Below are 20,412 nucleotides of genomic sequence, written 5' to 3' on the forward strand. Positions count from 1 at the left end.
CTGCTGGCGTGAACACTTCTAAACGTAGACATCATAATGCACCTAAATTTGTCTGGTTAATGTATTCTACAGCACGATACATACTGTACATGTTTTGCTGTTTCTGAGTCACTGCATGTTTCGCCGATTAGGGATTTTTCGTTTATATAAGCGTCACGCGTTGTGCTTTGCCCACACGACTCATCTGTTATATTTATCACAACTGTACATCCAAACGTGCTGTGGCCAGTGCATCAAGCTCATCTATTACGGTCAACATCACCCGCATCCTTAACATATTGGAAAAAGTTTGAGACGCCCCTCAGGTGTTCGTCAGGCTCTGGATCAAGACACCGAGGTATGAATGTTTACTTGTAGCATGCATGAGTTCACGTACCTTGTATAGGTTGATATTGAGCATACCATGTACATTGTACATTCCGTTTCCGGATAGTCCCTTCGATCCGATTCCATTGGATGTCATGCCAACTTGGCATTGCGTCTCGGGCTGGATGAGGAGTGTTTTCTGTGGGTGCGTAGGGGCAGTAATGATGGGTATGACGGATGGTATCAAGTAGTCGAAGGCTTCTTTGACTGGAGGTAAGTGGGTGAGTGGGACGGGCGGGAGGTGGATGGAGCGTACTTGTAGAGGACAAGGTTGGTTTATCAAGGACTCCATTCAAGGAGATCATTTTGATAAAAAGATCCTAATATGACTTCCCAAGAGGTAGTAGGCCTGCTCCTCGAGTAAATAAACCGACTCTTGTTGTCAGTGGCGTGTGCAGTCCAGCTATACAACGGTCCGTCGCCTACTAGGCCGCAGTGTGGTTGTATGTATGATTGCTCCCCTAAACGGGACTAAAGCCAAATGCAAAGAATTCGAGAGGACATGACCAAAGACTATAGATCACAGATCCTAATCCACTTCTCCGTCAGCATTTTCCTCGTCTCACATAGACTCGTCATCAGCTTGAGCTGGCTGTAAAGGTCCAACGTCCCAGGTACCTCGGAACTTCGTGACACGCTCTCATGACCGCATTCGGAGCACCTGCGTTCTTCTTCCTCGGCCAATGGCGGGTCCGGTGTCGGACGCGATTGAGAACCGAATCAAGTTGGATATAGTTTGCACCGTCCATGGCAAACTTACGATGCCTCCGTTCTTGTGTGTGTCACTCAAGGACCGAGCATTAGGATACTCATATACAGAATTAAACGTAATCCATGTTGATAACACAGGAATCAATAATTATGTCGCTCGCGTGAGTGAGTAGTCGATACTTCTGGAAATGGTGTACGAAACATGTCAATAAACGGGAGTAGCGCTTGACTCGGATAACGGATCTTGTAGCACGGTCAAAGAGTAGCATTTCAGGTAACCGAAGAAGAATTGGAAATTGACTTTGTCACAGCAGAATGTGAACAACGGTACGCATAACACCTCCAACTGCAACGAAGTATCTGTTCGGGGCCTCCATGTCACAGAGGGACATTATCCAGCAATTATTCATACATCTTGAACATTGAACGTTCGAACCCCTATATATTACTCAATCCCCCTCTAACTACAGGCGCACACCTGCGCACGCCGGTCCACAGGTACCTTTAATTATAGGGCTTAGGGGGGAGTCACAGTGCCGATGGGCCAACGCGTCTTGATCGGAGATTTGGTAGAGAAAAAGACGTTTCCAGGATACAGAACGTCGGGGATTGAGTTTATTGGGGGCTGACTAAGTGACTTCCATGTGATGTAGCTATAATTCCACCAAAAAAAAATCAGATTCACCGGCGATTTTATAACGCCATTATTACATTGAAGGTCAGTAAGGTTGCTGTCACTGAAGTTCTGAAGACTCACTAGCACTTATTAGCATCAACTCAGGGCTGGGATGCAGAATCCAGATTTAAGAATAACGTTACAGGGCGGCATTCTAAACTTGAAGAGAAACCTTCTGGCGTGGACGATGGGAGTAGTCGGCGAGTAAGTCCCAGCTATGCGGCGAAATGGATATGCCATGATCTGGCTCGTGAGGTGCGTCAGTTGGCTCAGGCTGCCAGATGCATCTGTCAGGAAAAATAGTGCATGTTCAGTGGTGGCATGGTCATGGTAATGTTCCGCAGCTGACGGAACTCCAGGTATCTTCCTCTTCGAAAAACCACACTTGGAACCGTCAGTCAAGGCTCTGCATACGTCCGTATCATTCTTCCAACCTCCAGCTCATAACCACATACCAATCAATCAGGGTATCGTTCCTCGTCCTTGCTAGCATTCGGGTGACGTGAATACCCTACCTGAGGATCACTCCCGTCGTACATTGAAACAATCTTACCGTCTGTGCTCCAATTCTGCACTTATCGCACAGTTGATCTAATCGCAACTTGCAGCTCGCTGACTCGGAATCTGTATTCGCCTAGCAGACGTCCCTTTTACCTGTCAAAAAATCAGTCACTGGGATTTTACATGCGGGTGACCTACCACCCAAAATTCCTCGGTTGCCGAGACCTTTAGCTTGGTAAGTGTTACGGACTTCACTCACCTCGCGCATCGCTTAATCTTTCCCTTCATTGCCGTTGTTCTTGACATATCAAGATAACGAGCCAACAAAACTGAACACTTGATCCTTGCCTCCTTACAAACATCAGAATTTCTACAGAACAACCTGCACCATCTAGGTACTACCTATCCTGATAATCTATTCTGGTACTATGCTCTCCTTGATATGGGTGGAATTCCGGGAGAGCCACCTTCGTAATGATTGTAGATTCTCAACTTTCCGGATTGAACCGCCGGGATGTGAGTAACACCGGAAACCAATCCGATTCAATTTGTGCGGAGCTGAGCTGGTAAAAGGTCACTTAAGCTTGCTTGTGAGGCTCCTCACGAGTTCCATTGCTCTCTGACGGATTTTGACATACAGAACTGACATCAGTGCCTGTATGTGGGCTCACAGGTGGACGGCGGATAGAGCTGTAACTACTGTCTTCCTTCGCCTAACGTCGGCCTAGGAGGAAATTCTGGCTATGCTACCTAGCCTTAAACGAAGAGACAAAGTGGTTGGTCCACCTGTTTGATTGGCAAATTTGCCATATGGATCACGAACAATTCCCGTCACACGTATCAAGCAGCCCTTGGATTCAACGACCCTGCCAGGGCATCCGTTGAATCTTCCTTCTCGTATAACATTGGTCTTGCCTAATGGGAATCGCTTGTGCCGCATGGTGATTGAAAGTTCGGCTCCCACAATAAGGTACGAGCATTACCTCAGTTACAGCAGGTGAAGACCTCGTTCACCGCTCAGCACGCAATCTTTACATGGGACACGCATAGGCAACGGGCTGGAAATTTCCCGGTCATGTGACTATCGAAGATCCCAAAGTGACGACACGGGCGAGACGCGTTCAAACACGCGGAGCGTGTTTTCTGCACAGTTTTCGTGGCGGAAAATTCTGTGTACGTCATAGGAATGTGTGGTATACTGTGCCATGTAAGAGATTATTTTTTCAGCCGCAAAATTCGAGTTTCTGAGCTGCTGCAGAGGTAATGACGGTACAATGCAGTACAATTTTGTACTTCTCGTATCTGGCGTTGGTTCCATAGCGAAACCCACATGTCCCAGGCAAGAATCCTCATTTCACCTCGCTCTGGGACACGCATTTTTTGGCAGGAGCTCAGGTGGGCAGCATGTCCCAGAGCCGGACTTGAATTTTTTTCGTCTTCATGGGGCATGCAGCCTTTTTCAGCAGCCGAAGTCAACTTTCTGCTTACCCGAGGTGTTTACAACATGCGCCTCACAGGTAGTATGTTGCCCCGCGCCCTGCACTACATGCCATCATCGACACTAACATTTCCCGCCGGCTTCCTCCCTACCCATCAGCCTCCACTCGTCGACACACAGCGAGCGCACGCGGGACACGCGCTTAGCAATCCTCCCTGCCATAACCCCCGTGTCCCACGACAGGAGAGCTCAGGCGTCAATGAGAAAAGATAAAGTCAATCCTGGTTTAGTAAGCTAACTTGTTCCAAGGTATGACTCATTGTCCTGCCTATTCAGTCCTTGCCGGATCAAAAGAAGCAAGATTGATCTCGCGCAAAGTTCCAAACAGCCGGCGGTCGCGAAGAAGCTACGATTGCGAAGAAGCCCTCGGGAAGGTTCTTTTATGATTCACCATCGGATGTATTGAAGGATGCATCAGTCTGGATGGTGGGTGATACATTATAGGCTGTGCAAAGCTGATTCGATACAGTTAGTGTGGGTACCATGAACTCTGATAACGGGGTGCCCTGAACTCTTAAAAGCTGTCCGCAGGAGCCAAGTATGGTCCAACTGATAACAGGGTACCAGAAACCGGTCCAGGACCGACTCAACGGCGGCAGCACTAACGCAGATATAAAACCTAGTCAGTGCATGTGTGGATACAAACCAGAGTGCTTTCAGCATGGTGACTTTTATCTTCAACACACTCCCCGCCTGGATCGCACATCTAGTGTCAGGTCTAGGAGTACAGTTGACCATGGACCAGCGTGACATGGTTGCCTCTGAACGCCCCACTGCAGGGGGATTGGTAACCACCAGTGCTGGCGATGGATGTGATCAACCTCTGAAGAAAATCTTCATACCTGACTTGCTCGCAAGATGGCCATTTCCCCGCCGTCTTAATCAGCACTATTCCAAGTCAGTGCTGAATCAAGTGCTTGGCTTGAAAGCTTTAAAGCCTTTAGCCCCAAAGCACAACAAGCCTTCAACCGTTGCAATCTCGGTAAGACATGGCTCATAATAACCCTGTTGATGTGCTCACGCCTTTCGTTAGGTCTTCTTGGTTGTTTAGCCTACCCCATCGCGAGTGAAGGTAAGCCTTATAGGGATATCAGCGTGGACTTACTGAGGAGTCCATACAGAACACGTTCGCAGCGCTTGCGATTACATGAATCTTGCAATTGTCATAGATGAATATTCCGATGTATCAGAAGAAGGAGACGTCCGCAAACAAAAGGACGTCATCATGGATGCTCTACGTCACCCTCATAAACCACGTCCAAAAGGAGAATGGGTCGGTGGAGAAATTGCTCGCCAGTGAGTGATTTGCTACCTGATATTCGACATCGAGAATGACTACGCCGACAGATTCTGGGAACGTATTATACGTGACGGTGCTAATAGTCAGTCACAGAAGCGGTTCATCGCAATATTCGATGAATATCTAGAGGGCGTAGTGCAGCAGGCCATTGATCGAAGCGGACATCATATCCGTGACATCCAGAGTTACTTCGACTTGCGCCGTATAAGCAGTTGGAGCAAAGCCTGCGTTCGTACTCTTGGAGCTGGGTCTCGATATCCCAGATGAAGTAATTTCGCACTCAACAATTGAGGATGTGGTAGCGGTATCTCTTGACATGATGACGCTCAGTAATGTCAATGTCTTTCTACGGACATGTCGCGAACAACACTCATCAAATTTTGCATGATATTATAGGACATCTTATCCTACGATCTAGAGCAAGCACGTGGAGATGACGATCACAATATAGTGAAAATTGTCATGCACGAGTTTGATACGGATGTCAATGGCGCCATGTTATGGGTGGCGGATCACCATACAAAACTCGAAAAGAAGTACTTCAAGGCCGTGGCAGCCATTCCGAAATGGGGAGAGCCCATCGACTCACAGGTTAGGGAGTATTGTGATGGCTTGGGAAACTGGGTGCGCGCCGGCTGTGATTGGAGCTTCGAGAGCGAGAGGTACTTTGGCACCAATGGTATGGAAGTTCAACAGAAAAAGTGGATTTTGCCGATGCCGAAAGACTACTTGAAAGGTTGTGAAGAGATTGGACCTGTACTTGTTGGTGTGACCCATATTGAATGACTCGTTTCTTGACAGATTACGACTATATTACGTTCTCAACCTTGTCGCCCGTCTCATATGTTTTTCCTCCGCGTTCCACATTATCTTCTTGGTTACTTTCTCGTCATTCGTTCTTGAGCTATTGAGGCACAATTGCCTCCCCATATACCAATCGTAAATTGTTGCCTGGTTTTTGACGTGTTATTACCACTATCCCACGTTGCCCCTATGCCGACTACAGCGTTGCCAGACCCTTGAAAACATTCAAGTCAGGGTACAGTCTTACGGTTCGGGAGTTCAACCTTCAACCTTCAGGATTCGGACAGCTCTTGGACAGCAACAATAATAATATTAAATGTTAGTGATGTGCACGGCCCGGCCTGGCTGTCATATTAGCAACGAGGGAACGAAAAACACGACTAACAGCCCTCTGCAAATGGCTTGAACCAATCCCTCATAGCCTCGAACGAAACCCTAGCAGCTCCAACTCCATCGATCGCATGCGATTCTCGGGGAAGGATAACATTTCTACTATCCCTTTCTTTCTCGGTCCCGTCTCCTCGGTCCTGGTCGCATCTTTGGTCGCATTCCCAGTTTTATCTTCAGAACCAGCCCCAGTCGCGGTCCCACCCTCACCACCTCTCCCCTTAATCGCACGATAAAACCCAACCCCCTGCCCCGGAGCGACCCTCAAATCATCCTCGCCTATCAATATCAGCACTGGCGTTGTTATATTGTCGACGTGCACGATTGGGGATGCGGCGAAGAGGGCGTTGTAAGTTTTGGATGTAATTAGTGGAGGTGGTGGTGTGGGCAGGAACATTGTTTGGGAAGGTGCGGGCATGCAAGGCATTGGTGTGGGTGTGGGTCCTTCAAGCGCTAATGCGACGACAGCCGGAACAAACGCAGTAGTCGAGGTCGTATGGGGTCCTCCATGCGGGATAGTGACGCACACTGGTTTGGAACCACCACTCGTAGAAGCTTTCTTGGACTGGATGAGTAGTGTTTCTGTTGGTGTACGGGTGGTGATGTGTATGATGGATAGTGTTAGGTCATCTAGGGTTTCTTTGACTGGAAGCGAGTTGGTGAGTGGGATGGGGAGCATTTGGATGGGACGTACTTACTACTCATAATGATAGAAGACAATGTCGGTTTATCAAGGACTCTCCATTCAAGGGTATCATTTTGATTAAAAGATCCTAATAACACCTCCCAAGGGGTAGTAGGCGTACTTCTCGAGCAAATAAACCGACCCTTGTTTTCAGTAGCGTGTACAGTCTAGCATCTATGATCGCTCCTGATTGGGTATCGATGAAGAAAACAGTTGTGCGTGAGTACCATATAGACTGGACAAATGTCTCTTTGACGAGCCACTAGGAATTAACGTTGAGATCCAGACGGAGAACATTCAAAAGGCAAAGAAAAGTGTGTAAGACTGTAAGTATGATAGGGCTCTAGCCTCTTGCACAACCAACTAACGTCACGTGACCCCGAGGGTGATTTTAATTTTTGGAACAGTTGCCAGCTTTTATTGTATGCTCTAGCAGATTCATGCAACGAACAAATACTTAATCAAGTTAGGTTTCTCAAGATGTTATGGTCAAGTTCACCACTTCATGACACAGTACGACGTGACGAGACACTTGGCTGGATCTGGTGATGGGGTCTAAGGAAGACGGTCAACTGCGGGCGAGGCTACTTCATATCCGATATCTTCAAGCGCCCTGAGAAGGATATCTTCAGGTTCCTGTCCAAATGTTGCTTACGCTAGTCAGTCACAGAATAGGCTGATCCCTCTCCTCCGAACGAAACGCACAATATATAAGGTGGTGTTCTTACTAGACAAGATATATTCAACACATTCAATCTTCAATCCCAGCTGCGCTTATCATGGATTTCCAAGGCGATGTGTTCGGTTACTGGGGTCGAAACATCATCGAAGATTATGATGATGCTCTCCTCAAAAACATTCCCTCACTCACCGCGACTCCTCTCGAGGAGACCTCGCAGTTGCCTGTGCTCCCAAAGCATGGTTATGGTCCGCTGGGTACAGTGGGAATTCTAGGCGCAGGAGTTGGTGGTCTATACACTGCCCTCATCCTAGATTCACTGAACATCGAGTACGAGATCCTGGAGGCGTCTGACCGCACTGGCGGACGCCTCTTCACCTACAACTTCCCGAATGGTGGTAAATACGACTACTACGTACGTCGTTCATTTGATGATGCTGCACCAAAGATGCTGACCATGTAAACTCTTGGCTTTTCCGCTAACTAGGATGTTGGCGCCATGAGGTTCCCCCTGCCAAAGAAGGACGCTCAAGGCAATTACAAGACTGGCATGATGAGACGCTTGGGCGACTTAATCAACTACTCAAAGCTCAACAAGGGTTTATCCAAACCACCTCTAAGCTCCCAACTTATCGATTATCATCTTACGTCAAAGAGGCAAGGGTATTTCCTCTACTTCAACGATCAATGTTATCAAGTCTCTCAGACATCACACCCTCCTGACTTTCATGCCCGGGAAATGGGTGTCAATTCCCAGTACATCACCGCGGGAGTTGAGAATATTGTCGAGGACGTCGTTCGGCCGTTTGCTAATGAGCTCATTAAAGACTTGGAGCAGAATGTCCATACAGGCTGGCACAACATGATGAAGCACGATGCATACTTGCTTCGCTCATTCATGTCATTCAAGTATATTCCCAGTGCCAGCCTCCGAATTCCGCGCACGCATCTTTCCACCAACGTTATCAATTGGTGCGAGACATTCGACGTCGGCACGGGCTCGTATGACTGCGCTTTAACTGAAATGGTTCTTGAGGCGCTGGCATTCGCCAGTGTCAAGTCACAGACCTTTGGAGACGTAGAATGGAAGTGTTTCGAGTAAGCGCACTTCTGTCTTGGAACTCATGCAGTCTCACACATGCAATTATCGTACCCAGAGGCGGTTCTCAAGTGCTCACCAATTACATGGCGGCATACCTTACTGCCAATGGCACCAAGCCTGTCATCCAGTTCAATAGGAAGGTCACAAGCATCTCTCAGAGTGGAGATATCGCAATGGATGTTTCTGTAAGGAGCGAATGTATCCCGCGCACATATTCACACGTTATATCGACTATCCCTCTGTCGGGCCTGCGGATGATTGAACTCGGAGGTGCTGGTTTAAATCTGAGGCAGAAAAATGCATTGCGTAAACTGCAGTACGGACCTTCAATCAAGGTTGGCATGCGCTTTCGATCAGCGTGGTGGACCGAACTTTTTGATATAATAGGAGGCCAATCATCTACAGACCTTCCCATTCGAACTATCGTCTATCCGTCTTACGGGGCTGAATCTAGCACGCCATCCATGGTGTTGATTGCGAGCTACTGTTGGTCAAATGATGCAGAACGCTTGGGAGCGCTCATCAACACCAGTAAGATAGAGTATGAGGAGCAATTGAAGGAACTCGTGCTGCGCAATCTCGCGGAAGTACACAATGTGGATTATAGTTTCTTGTTGGATCAGTACGTAGACATGCATGCATGGGACTGGAGCGACGATCCGCTCATGGGTGAGTCTGAATATTGATGTGAGCCAATCGATTCTCACTCTCTTCGCTACAGGCGCCAATGCGTTCTTTGGGCCCGGAGATTTTCAGGCTTTATACACATCTCTCACTGTACCAAATGCCAACAAGAGGCTCCATTTCGCAGGAGAGGCCATCAGCACCCGTCATACGTGAGTGAAAAGCGGCTGGGTTGTTTTGATGATTACAACTTAGAGGCAATGTGACCTGCAGGTGGGTCGTCGGTGCATTGGACAGCGCATGGCGCGCAGTGTATGAATACCTGCTTGCATCCGGACAGCATGATAAGATCCAAAGATTCTTCGATCTGTGGGGCAAGAATGAAGAGTGGACTGGCCAATCCAAACATGGAAAGCACCATCCAACTGATCCGAACACTATGTTACGAGTTCACATGGGATTCACATGTGCTGGTGAACTCACCAGGGAGGTGAAGTTTTGAATAGGTAGTAGTTAGCTCTGTAGCATTGTCTGGATCTGTAACATTACTCACCTTGTAAGATCATTAATGATTAGCTCCTACGAACTGGTGCATATCACATCTGTTAAATACCATACCACCGTAACGATGTCATCTGTTATATTGATCACAAGAAACTGTTCAAACGTGCTGTACTATCAAGCTCATCTATTACGGTCAACGTTACACGCAACCGTGACGGCCCGCAAATGATTGTCCACTTTCAGCCCTGTAATATTACGGCGACAGAAGAGCTCTCCATGACTGTAATTACGAGCACCGCAGTCAGGTCCATCTTACTCCCGTTATAGCTCTCGACTAGCAGAATGTTGTGCTTCGGTGCGGCCCTAGCTAAAACCAGCATCCAATTCCACAAAAAAATCTGGAACTTCTGTGCAGGATCCTCGCGCTCTTGTGCAATGTGAGTAACCAGTACGATTTAACAGCTAAAAAAATAAGCAGTATCCCAAACCGTCAAGGAATTCCGAGTCAGCTGATCATGAACGTTTAAACCCTCGGAAAAACTGTTGTCCTATATGTGAGTGATGTACGCTTGCAAGTAAATCGAGCCTTTAAATGACAACTCCATAGTCATAACAGCCAGCTTCTTGACCATCCACTGAATTCCAAGTCGAGCGAAGCCAAACACGACGGTCCGGTCGACTCCTTCTTATATTCGGCAATAAGATCTACTACAATTGGATCGTCCCTTCAAACCATGCAAACTACTTAAAGGCAAGTCCCTCGAGACACTGACCTACCATCCCTTCTCTCTCCCCTCACCCGACTTCGCCTATGAGCTGGCACACGCTACCACTTCATTCAATGAGCAGCTCATCACCATCTATCTCGGATGCACCCGTTGGATTTCAGACGACGCCCACCGCAACATCAGTGTTGAAATCCCGTGAGGAAGATGGTTCCTTACACGTTGATTGCACTGCTTCCTGACGGATGATCTGCACCTATTAGTATTTCATGTCGACGAAAAACTCTTTTACTTGTGAAATTCACATTCTAGACGCCTGTGAGGTGGCTGAGACCGCCTATCAGGCTTCTAGAATGTAGCAAGGTGTTCACCGGGCTCTGGATCACGCCCCTCAAGGTACGGATGCCTACTCGTAGCATCATGCACGAGTTGACGAACCTTGTATAGGCCGCGACAGCAGGGCCTTCCTTCGATGAGAACTGATCCGATGTCAAAAAGTTCATCAATACTACTGTAGAGATACGCACCTAAGTTCGTCACACCGTCACACGCCTAGCGAATCGAACCTATTTTGTGTGACGGTCACACCAATTTTGAGGCCGTCGAACCTAAACTGTGACATATGGTAAAAACATGACAAAAAGGTCTAGTGCAGCCAAAAATCCTTGTACTGAGTGTTTGCAATGCGTCTGCGCTTTCCACGGCCCCCAGCCTCAACCTCCTTAGACCCATTCACTGTAGATTCAAGCTCCGTGTCATCCACTGGCAGTACCACTTGCTCATAGCTCTCCGACTCGTTGTCTACCAGCAGATTACCTGATTCATCAGCGCTATAGCCATGAGGGACAGTTGATTCACCCAATGCAATATGCTGCAGAACAACATCCATGGAAACATCACTAGGATCGAGCTCAGCATCTGCCGCATGTGTGAAAGGCGGCTCTTCTTCGTCGTCGGCCTTGGGAGTTTTATATTGAGATGTTTTGATGCGATCCCAAGTCATGGTGTCGTTTTTCTCCACGTCACGCAGTGCATGAAGAGCCTCACGACTGGTGAGGCTCGCAAAAGAGAGGTCAAATGCCGCGCCAGCCTTGCACTGAAAGAACGACTAAGTGTTTCAACATCAGCGAGAAAAACGAGGACAATGCGAGTGACATACTTGTTTGACTATGTCAGGCTTGTTAATAGCATGGTAACCATTGATGAGCCAGCATAAAGACCTATCACGGAGAGTGGGTAATGTTGTGTCCAGTCGGATGACATGCGCAGCTTTATCTTTCTTCAGTAATGACAACGACTCCTCAACAATATCAGCATGTTGAGACCGCTTGACAGCAAGCTTAAACGGGCGCTGGATGCCGACATCGCACGGCTGGGCAATTCCAGTGCAACCACCAGGAACAAAGCGGTACTTGATCCATGGGTAGTGCTGATCAAGCCAAGTGTGAAACTGCACAGACTTGTGTACCGACCAAACATCCAGCTGTAGGATACATTCTTGGTCGTTAGGAGCCCCAACAAGTTCCTTCTGTTTCATCCAGTAGGGAACTAGAATATCGCGAATGTAGTCACACATGAGCTGGAATGTTGACCAATAAGTGTCAGTATTGGAGAAGCACAGCTTGAACCCTAAGTCTTGTGCAACCTTGAACTGCGGTGTGGTTTTCGAGGGGAGTGAACGAGCGGTTTTGCCGCAATAGATGACCTGGAATGGAAGAGCGTCCCCAGACGCAGAGATGCCGACGAGCACAGTAAATGCTCGTTTTTCTTCCTGTCCAATGACTGCGACTTGCTTAGAACCAACTTCTTGGTATGTAGCGGTGTTTCCAGGTTGATAGACGATGTTGGTCTGGTCGATGTTGACATAGAAGGAAGCATCAAAGATCGCGCAATCACGGATAGTTAAAGTTAGACGATAAAACTGGTCCAGACAGAGCTGATCAGCATTGGAAGGAGTCTTTTGTGCAGCACGAGTTGCACGACGAAACGACCAGTTGAGAGTCTGATCTACAATTTTTTTGACCCAAGACTCAGTACATCGAAAGCTTGAGCCATCCTTGGCAGTGGCCTCATATATTTCGGGGCAAGAGACGGCGAGGCGAGCAATGATTACACCACGACAACGCATTGTGTCCAAAGCGACACCGACGGTACGCAAAGCCTGGAAATCTTTGATAATGGTCTTTGTAACGTCGGGGTACTTTGAGAGGATGCTTGGTGGTGTTCCAGTCATCAAGGGAAGGTTTCCCTTCTTAACACGAGCAAGGACATTGGCACGCCATACTGGCCGTGTCCCGCTATGGTCAACCCACCTTCCTATAACCTGTGCAGAAATACCACAAAAGCGAGAGGGATCAACTCGCTTAAGCTCACGCTCAATCTCGATTGGTGACATTCCGTAGCCAACATGAATGGCAGCTGCTTCGATAGTCGGCCATAAAAGAGGGCTCTGCCAGTTGACACGCAAAGCATCTCCATCCTCTCGCTTGCGCTTCCGGCCTAGGTTGGATGTCTGTTTGCTGTGAGCATGCCTTTGCAATTGGCGATATGGACGTGACGCCTCTGCAATACTAATTGCTAGCGGCTGAGGATTGCTGTCGTGAAGAACTGAATCAATGGACAGTTTCTGGTGACAAGAACATGTGAGCTATTAAGATTAAAGAAAAGAAGATGCACGCTTACCTGCTTGGTGGCTTTTTCACGTGCTCGCTGCTTTCTCTTGCGCTCAGCAGCCCTTTCACGCTTGTGAGCAGTCTTCTCAAACATATCCAACCTTTTCTGGTAACGGGCCCGCTCCTGCTGCTCCCAGTCCTTGAGCTCCCAAGTAGAAGGTTTCCAGGCAAGCTTTAAATGCTCATCGCGTGAAACCGTTGGGAAAAATTTGAACAGACCAGTGCTCCAATCTGCATCAGAGGTGCGAAGGTTGAGTTTCGGTTTATTATGTGGAGGATGTATAGGCAGAGTTGGGGAGGACGGGGACAGTGACTGATCGTGAGTTGGAGAGGGCGGAGACCGTGACTGATCATTGCGGGACAGTGGCTGAGTTTCTTCCATCTCAAAATCATCGCTGTCTGAATACAAGCTGTCATTTAGATCATCATTGGGATCAGAGAGCTGTAAAATGAGAAGATACTAGTGAGTCTCGAATTCACGTCACTGGGAATGAGATATCCATACCTCAAGGTGATTGTAAGCAATATGAAGAAACTCTTCCATGCGGAGGGAAAACGCTCTATCATCAGTGAACAATGGATCGCAAAACAGCGCATGCTTGATTGTGTTTATAGCTGCGATACCACATGAGAACGAGTCCCGCTGCTCGCCATGCTGGAGTGTGGTTGCCCGGTCAAATTTGGCGAAACCATGATAGCCCAGCCAACGATGTATAGCATCAATGTCTTTGTTGGGCCAACTCCAGTCAAGGGAGTCAGCATAGGAGATACTTCGGTCGATAGCATTGACCTCGATAGCAGCCCAGTGAACATTGTCGATATTGATGGGGAAGAGAACACGATTAATTGTGCCGTCATGCAATGCAGAGCCAATGGTGCGAAGGTGAACAAAAGCCCGGTCCGTCTCATAGTTCTTCCACCGTGTCTCATTGAGCCGAAGGATATCTGCAAAGTCAAGAGGTTCAACAGAAACGGACTGGGGGTCTTCAATAGAAACAGACTGGAGGTCTTCAACCACTGCAGCAATCATGGTGTCCAAAAGACGTCCATGAATCGAGCAGGATGCCAACAGGGGTCGGAGCTCGGTAGTCCTCAGATTTGTGTGAGCACCGAATCCCTTGAGAGCGGCATCCCACGGAAGACTCTCTCAGACATCTAGCACATCATCAACAATTTCCAACTCTTGTCCATTGGCTGGAACAACATCGAGTCGGTCCAAGACCCAGTCATATGAGGTACGCCAATCACGCTGATTCTCGAGAGCATGCGACATGGCAACCCAGTACGACACAACCCACATAGGAAGCGGGTCATCAGGGAACGAAGGATGGATCACTGATTTATCTCCGTCTTGAAATGCACCACTGGCACGATCGCGAAGGGACGAGGCTGTTTGAAATGGTGGGACAGGCCATGAAACAAAATCTATGGGCAACTCAAGCAAAGGGGACTTTTTGGAAAAGAAAATTCTAGTGGCAGAGGCGTCATTTTGTAACACTGTATGCAGGTTTAGAAGCAGTAGTGTAGCGACGGAAAGACTGCCAGAAGGAGCAATTGAGAATGGTGCAGGTACAGATAGCACATCCTGGAATTTAGCCTCTGAGGTGGCAACACAGAGATCAGGCATGGAACAGAAATTTGAGGGGAAATGCTTCAAACCGGCGTGTCCATCAAGTCTTGGAGGCTCAGCGGTCAGTACTCAGTGCTCAGGCATGCCGAGGATCCACACTGACAAGACTTTACAACAACATACAGGGAAGCTGTTGTGTTGCCAGACAGACAGACAGACATAAAGTTAGAAACGAAGCTTGTAAAGTGAGCATTTCCTGGTCGAGCGTAAGGATCAGCATGCTTATACTTACAAAGGAATGTGTTTGCCTAACGGTCGTCGAACCTAAGCACAGCCTGTCACACGTCACACCCCCCCTGCGAACCTTCGAACCTAACGTTCATTTGGTCACACCTCAATAGGGCCGAACCTAAGTGCGTATCTCTACAGTAGTACTAGGAGCAGTGACGGTAGCTCCGAGCACCACGACTTAGACGTCCTCTGCATCCTCCCCGGTAAATCTTATCTTCATAACACAGAGCTTGCTGATATTGGATCGCAGAATATTGGTACTAGTAACGGCGCGCACAGCAAGAAGGCTCGTAAACCTCTACTAGCTTTCCCATTTTTCGCGGTGAGTCCGAGTCTCCCCGCTCCAAGGTGCTCTACGTGGAAGTCGAGCTTGAAATTGGCACTGACAGCTCCCATGATTTCATCTATCGACACGTACAGCAGATGGGTTGTTGGTGTTCGTCGATGAGATCAGGGGAGCTTGAATCTTGATAGGGTCCGGGTCAATTCTGAGGGCGTGGGTACTACCAGGATTCTGGATTCGCGGTCAGAAATGAGTACTTCGAATCGTTATTCCCTGGACTTTTTATAATTGATTTTTTTCGCGGTGTCTTCTACATAGCCAGTTCTCCCAGTGCTCGAGGTGGGGGAGCGTTACACTGGCCAGGTTGTTAGCTCCAATGATCTCGTGTACGAGCGTTATCATTGTTCATGCATGAGATCAAGGGAGCTAATTGGTGTGGACTTAATGTCTCTTTGATGAGTCACTAGGAGTTGAGATCGATCTAGATGGAGAACCAGGCAAGGAAAACGTGTATGTGTAGATACTTATGTAAGATAGAGCGTGGCACGGCCGCCACTTCAATCATACCGGCGAATCGCGATCCTTCTACACAGAACTAGCAAAACTTCTCCTTCCCTACAGCATCTGTTGATTTCATTGACGGCGATGGCCAGCTGCAGTGTGTTCATCCTGATAATCAGATAGACGCCCCTCCCAGTTGCACGTGTCACTCTTTGTGACTTGTACCGTATGTACGTTCGTGATCATGACCGCAACATCAAACGCTCACTCGTACGCATCGGTACCCTCTAATCAAATCCCAGATTTCCTATCTTTGCTCTCCTTCTCCCCATCTGAAGCATCTTTTCTATATACCGCCGAAGCAGCTCCAAATCCAGAACTTTGGTGAACCGTTATCCCGCACTGCAAAGAAACGTCCCACTATCTTCCTATTCCGCTGAACCAGATCCCCTGCATTTACCTGGACCACTAACCGAGACCTATTGCTTTCGCTTTGTTTCCACTACTCCTCCCACCAAATTATAAGGCGGTTGGGTGCGAGACCGCTTCAAGTTTCTCTTCGAATTCTCGATCCACTGTGAACTACTATGTATTCATAGTACGTTTTTAGACCTTTTTGTGTTTGGAATATCTGAATGTTCAAGATGGGCGGCAAAACCTTTCCAGTCTCTGATCATAAGTAGTGATCTGTAGCAACAATTTGTCCTTGTGATACGCTTCACCACCACCAAGATTAACTTGAAAGAACACGATATCGAACCAGAGCAACTTATCGGATGGGGTTCTGTTGTATCAACAGATTCGCAAGGTCTAGAGTCGAGATCGAGATGCGTCCCGACCACATTTGAAAACCGGGGCGGACCTTCAGTATCATGTGCAAGGCCATACGATATTGAGGTCAGGACTCGTGCATCATGCGCGAAATTAACGAAGGCGTCAATCAAGCGTCAGTTGGGCATAAGTATGTTACATCTGGCTTTGGTCATGAACTTTGATTATTGAACGCTGACCCGGAACTTATAGGCACAGGAGTCCATCATCTCAATCGAAGATGCCTGCGTTGAGCCAATGACTTACGGTCAGTTGGGCGTAAGTATGTTACATCTGGCTTTGGTCATGAACTTTGATTACATTTTGAACGCTGACCCAGAACTTACAGGCGCAGGAGTCCATCATCTCAATCGAAGATGCCTGCGTTGAGCCAATGACTTATGGTCAGTTGGGCGTAAGTATGTTACAACTGGCTTTGGTCATGAACTTTGATTATTGAATGCTGACTCGGAACTTACAGGCACAGGAGTCCATCATCTCAATCGAAGATGCCTGCGTTGAGCCAATGACTTATGATTGGTTGCCTAGTACTATGCAGCTCAGGAAAGGATCAAATCCGATCATGTAAGTATTTTGGCTACGTTAACTGGTATCCATAAGTGACATTGCGCACCAAATAGATTGGATTGAGGATGGCGTATCGAGACGGCATGCTTCTATCTGGTGATCGCGTCTTAAAAGACGCCAGGGTGAAGCTCCATCCGATATCTTCAGGTTCCTGTCCAAATTTTGCTTGCGCTGTGCATTCACAGAATAGGCTAATCCTTCTCATTCTCCGAACGAAATGCACAATATATATAGGGTGCTCTTCAATCTGTTCTTCTAGACGAGATATATTCAACCATTCAATCTTCAATCCCAGTTGCGCTTACCATGGATTTCCAAGGAGATGTGTTCGGTTACTGGGGTCGAAACATCATTGAAAAATATGATGATGCTCTCCTCAAACTCATTGGCCCGCTCACCGCGACTGCTCTTGAAGAGACCTCACAGCTACCTGAACTCTCTCAGGATGGTTATGACCCCATGCCAGGTACAGTTGGAATTCTAGGCGCAGGAGTTGGTGGGCTATACACTGCCCTCATCCTGGATTCGCTGAACATTAAGTACGAGATCTTGGAGGCGTCGGACCACACCGGCGGACGCCTCCTCACCTACAACTTCCCCAATGGTGGAAAATACGACTACTACGTATGTCGTTCATTCGATGCTGCTGCGCCAAAGATGCTGACTATGTAAATTCTTGGCTTTCCCGCTAACTAGGATGTTGGCGCCATGAGGTTTCCCCTGCCAAAGAAGGATGCTCAAGGCAATTACAAGATTGGCATTATGAGGCGCTTGGGCGAGTTAATCAACTACCCGAAGCTCAACACTACCCCGCGTCTGCCATCCACTTTGGATCTATTCAAGGCACCCCTAAAATCCAAACTTATCGATTATCATTTTACGTCAAAGAGACAAGGGTATTTCCTCTACTTCAACACTCAACGTTATCGGGTCCCTCAGACACCATCGCGCCCTCCTGACTTCCATGCTCGGGATATGGGTGTGGATTCTCAGTACATTGCCGCGGGAGTTGAGAATATTGTCGAGGACGTCATTGGACCGTTCGCTAAGGACATCATTAAAGACATAGAGCAGAATGTCCATTCGGGCTGGGACAACATGCTGAAGCACGATGCATACTCGCTTCGTTCATTCATGTCATTCAAGTACATTCCCAGCGCCAGCCTCCAAATTCCGCCCACGCATCTTTCCACCAACGTCATCAATTGGTGTGAGACATTCGAAAACAGCACAGGCTCGTACGACCGCGCCTTAACTGAATCAGTTCTCGAGGCGTTGGCATTCGCCAGTGTCGAGTCGCAGACCTTTGGAGACGTAGAATGGAAGTGTTTCGAGTAAGTGCACTTCCGTCTTGGACTCATGCACAGTCTCACACATGCTATTACCTTATTGTACACAGAGGCGGTTCTCAAGTGCTCACCGACTACATGGCGGCATACATTACTAGTACTGCTAACGATACCAAGCCTCTCATCCAGTTCAATAAGAAGGTCACGAGCATCTCTCGGAGTGGCGCCGCAATGAATGTTTCTGTGAGAGGCGAATCTAGCCCGCGCACATATTCACACGTTATATCGACTATCCCTCTGCCGTGCCTGCGGGTGATTGAACTCGAAAATGCTGGTTTAAATGTGATGCAGACAAATGCGTTGCGTAAACTGCAGTACGGTCCTTCAATCAAGATTGGCATGCGCTTTCGATCAGCGTGGTGGACCACTTTGGGTATCATAGGAGGCCAATCATCCACAGACCTTCCCATTCGAACTATCGTCTACCCCTCTCACGGGGCTGAATCTAGCACGCCATCCACAGTGCTTATTGCGAGCTACTGTTGGACAAATGATGCAGAACGCTTGGGAGCTCTCATCAACACTGGTAAGAAAGAGTATGAGGAGCAACTGAAGGAACTCGTACTGCGCAATCTCGCACAAGTACACGGCGAGCAAGCGAATTATGATTTCTTGTTGGGTCAGTACGTAGACATGCATGCATGGGACTGGAGCGACGACCCGCTCGTTATGGGTAGGTCTTTGAATATTGATGTGAGCCAATCGATTCTCACTCTCTCCGCTACAGGTGCCTTTGCGTTCTTTGGGCCCGGAGATTTTCAGGATTTATACACGTCTCTCACCGCACCCAATGCCAACAAGAGGCTCCATTTCGCTGGAGAGGCTATCAGCACCCGTCATGCGTGAGTGCAAAGCGATTGGGTCGTTTTGGTGATTACAACTTAAAGGCTATGTAACCTGCAGGTGGGTCGTCGGTGCATTGGACAGCGCATGGCGCGCAGTGTATGAATACCTGCTTTCATCCAGACAGCATGATAAGATTCAAAGATTCTTCGATCTGTGGGGCCAGAACGAAGAGTGGTCGGGCCGATCCAAATATAGAATTCTGCCCGGTGACCATGGTCCAGTTGATCTGGACAACACCATATTACGTGCTCACATGGGATACACATATGCTGGTGAACTTGCTGGAGAGGTGAAGTTTTGAATAAGTAGTAGTTAGCTCGGTAACAATCTGTAAACATTACTCGCCTTGTAAGATCATTGATGGTTAGCTCCTAGGATGTTAAGTGCTAGTTGTGCTACCAGACCCTACTAGAATGAAAAAAGTTGTTCCTTACACACAGCCTATCTGCTAGCATGAACAATGTACTAAGCGTACAGTCATTGTGATCTCAGGTAGTAACTGTAAATTTACGAGCACTACAGTCAGGCATATGTGGATCTGATCAGTGAAATTTCCGTTATAGCATCGGCCAGCCCGAATGTGGCGTTCCGGTGCGGGGACCCGAGTGTAGCACTAAAGCCAGCACCCAATCTGGAACTTCTGCGCAGGATCCTCGCGTTCTTGTGAATAATTATTACCTTGAATTTTCGTCAGCCGTTCACGCGCACGGGCGATTAAACCCTCGGACGAAACGTTGTCCTATATGTGAGTGATGTATACTTGTAAGTAAATTGAATCTTTAAATGACAACTCCATAGTCACAACAGTCGGTTCCCTGACCACCAATGGATTTCCGAGTCGAACACGACGACTCTTTTCAACAATAAGACGTACTATGAATCTACGATGGGATCGTCCCTTAAACCATGCGAACTACTTAAGGCGAGTCCCTCGAGACAC

General features: G+C 47.9%; 6 protein-coding genes across 6 annotated transcripts; 3 read left to right on the forward strand and 3 right to left on the reverse strand.

The window, feature by feature from the left end:
- The first annotated feature begins 4,139 nt into the window (after positions 1-4,139).
- Positions 4,140-5,951, forward strand: DFJ58DRAFT_765938 (terpenoid synthase). The gene is made up of 8 exons (XM_041388776.1): positions 4,140-4,178; positions 4,222-4,226; positions 4,284-4,649; positions 4,682-4,824; positions 4,874-5,048; positions 5,100-5,254; positions 5,316-5,386; positions 5,449-5,951. The coding sequence occupies exons 3-8, from the start codon at positions 4,414-4,416 to the stop codon at positions 5,836-5,838; spliced, it is 1,170 nt and encodes a 389-aa protein (XP_041248605.1). The 5' UTR covers positions 4,140-4,178; positions 4,222-4,226; positions 4,284-4,413; the 3' UTR covers positions 5,839-5,951.
- Positions 5,952-6,151: 200 nt separating this feature from the next.
- On the reverse strand, positions 6,152-7,259 carry DFJ58DRAFT_63441 (uncharacterized protein). Its single transcript, XM_041381253.1, has 2 exons — positions 6,942-7,259; positions 6,152-6,888 (listed from the first exon to the last, which is right to left on the reverse strand). Exons 1-2 carry the CDS (start codon positions 6,946-6,948, stop codon positions 6,272-6,274), a joined length of 624 nt encoding a protein of 207 aa, XP_041248606.1. The 5' UTR covers positions 6,949-7,259; the 3' UTR covers positions 6,152-6,271.
- A 448-nt stretch (positions 7,260-7,707) lies between these two features.
- DFJ58DRAFT_855718 (uncharacterized protein) lies at positions 7,708-9,835 on the forward strand (the record flags this gene model as incomplete). Its single annotated transcript, XM_041393906.1, has 5 exons — positions 7,708-8,022; positions 8,095-8,705; positions 8,765-9,378; positions 9,431-9,545; positions 9,589-9,835. 5 exons carry the CDS (start codon positions 7,708-7,710, stop codon positions 9,833-9,835), a joined length of 1,902 nt encoding a protein of 633 aa, XP_041248607.1.
- A 1,373-nt stretch (positions 9,836-11,208) lies between these two features.
- Positions 11,209-14,448, reverse strand: DFJ58DRAFT_855727 (uncharacterized protein; the record flags this gene model as incomplete). Its single annotated transcript, XM_041393907.1, has 4 exons — positions 13,740-14,448; positions 13,245-13,676; positions 11,722-13,188; positions 11,209-11,670 (listed from the first exon to the last, which is right to left on the reverse strand). The coding sequence occupies exons 1-4, from the start codon at positions 14,262-14,264 to the stop codon at positions 11,209-11,211; spliced, it is 2,886 nt and encodes a 961-aa protein (XP_041248608.1). The 5' UTR covers positions 14,265-14,448.
- On the reverse strand, positions 14,025-15,123 carry DFJ58DRAFT_742484 (uncharacterized protein). The gene has a single exon (XM_041387199.1). It carries the CDS (start codon positions 14,859-14,861, stop codon positions 14,382-14,384), a length of 480 nt encoding a protein of 159 aa, XP_041248609.1. The 5' UTR covers positions 14,862-15,123; the 3' UTR covers positions 14,025-14,381.
- Positions 15,124-17,462: 2,339 nt separating this feature from the next.
- Positions 17,463-19,911, forward strand: DFJ58DRAFT_63493 (uncharacterized protein). Its single transcript, XM_041381267.1, has 5 exons — positions 17,463-17,901; positions 17,974-18,611; positions 18,677-19,299; positions 19,354-19,468; positions 19,530-19,911. Exons 1-5 carry the CDS (start codon positions 17,584-17,586, stop codon positions 19,771-19,773), a joined length of 1,938 nt encoding a protein of 645 aa, XP_041248610.1. The 5' UTR covers positions 17,463-17,583; the 3' UTR covers positions 19,774-19,911.
- Positions 19,912-20,412: the final 501 nt, after the last annotated feature.

This window comes from Suillus subalutaceus (genome assembly GCF_016647625.1).
Source record: "Suillus subalutaceus strain FC151 chromosome Unknown DFJ58scaffold_12, whole genome shotgun sequence".
Taxonomy (NCBI): Eukaryota; Fungi; Basidiomycota; class Agaricomycetes; order Boletales; family Suillaceae; genus Suillus; species Suillus subalutaceus.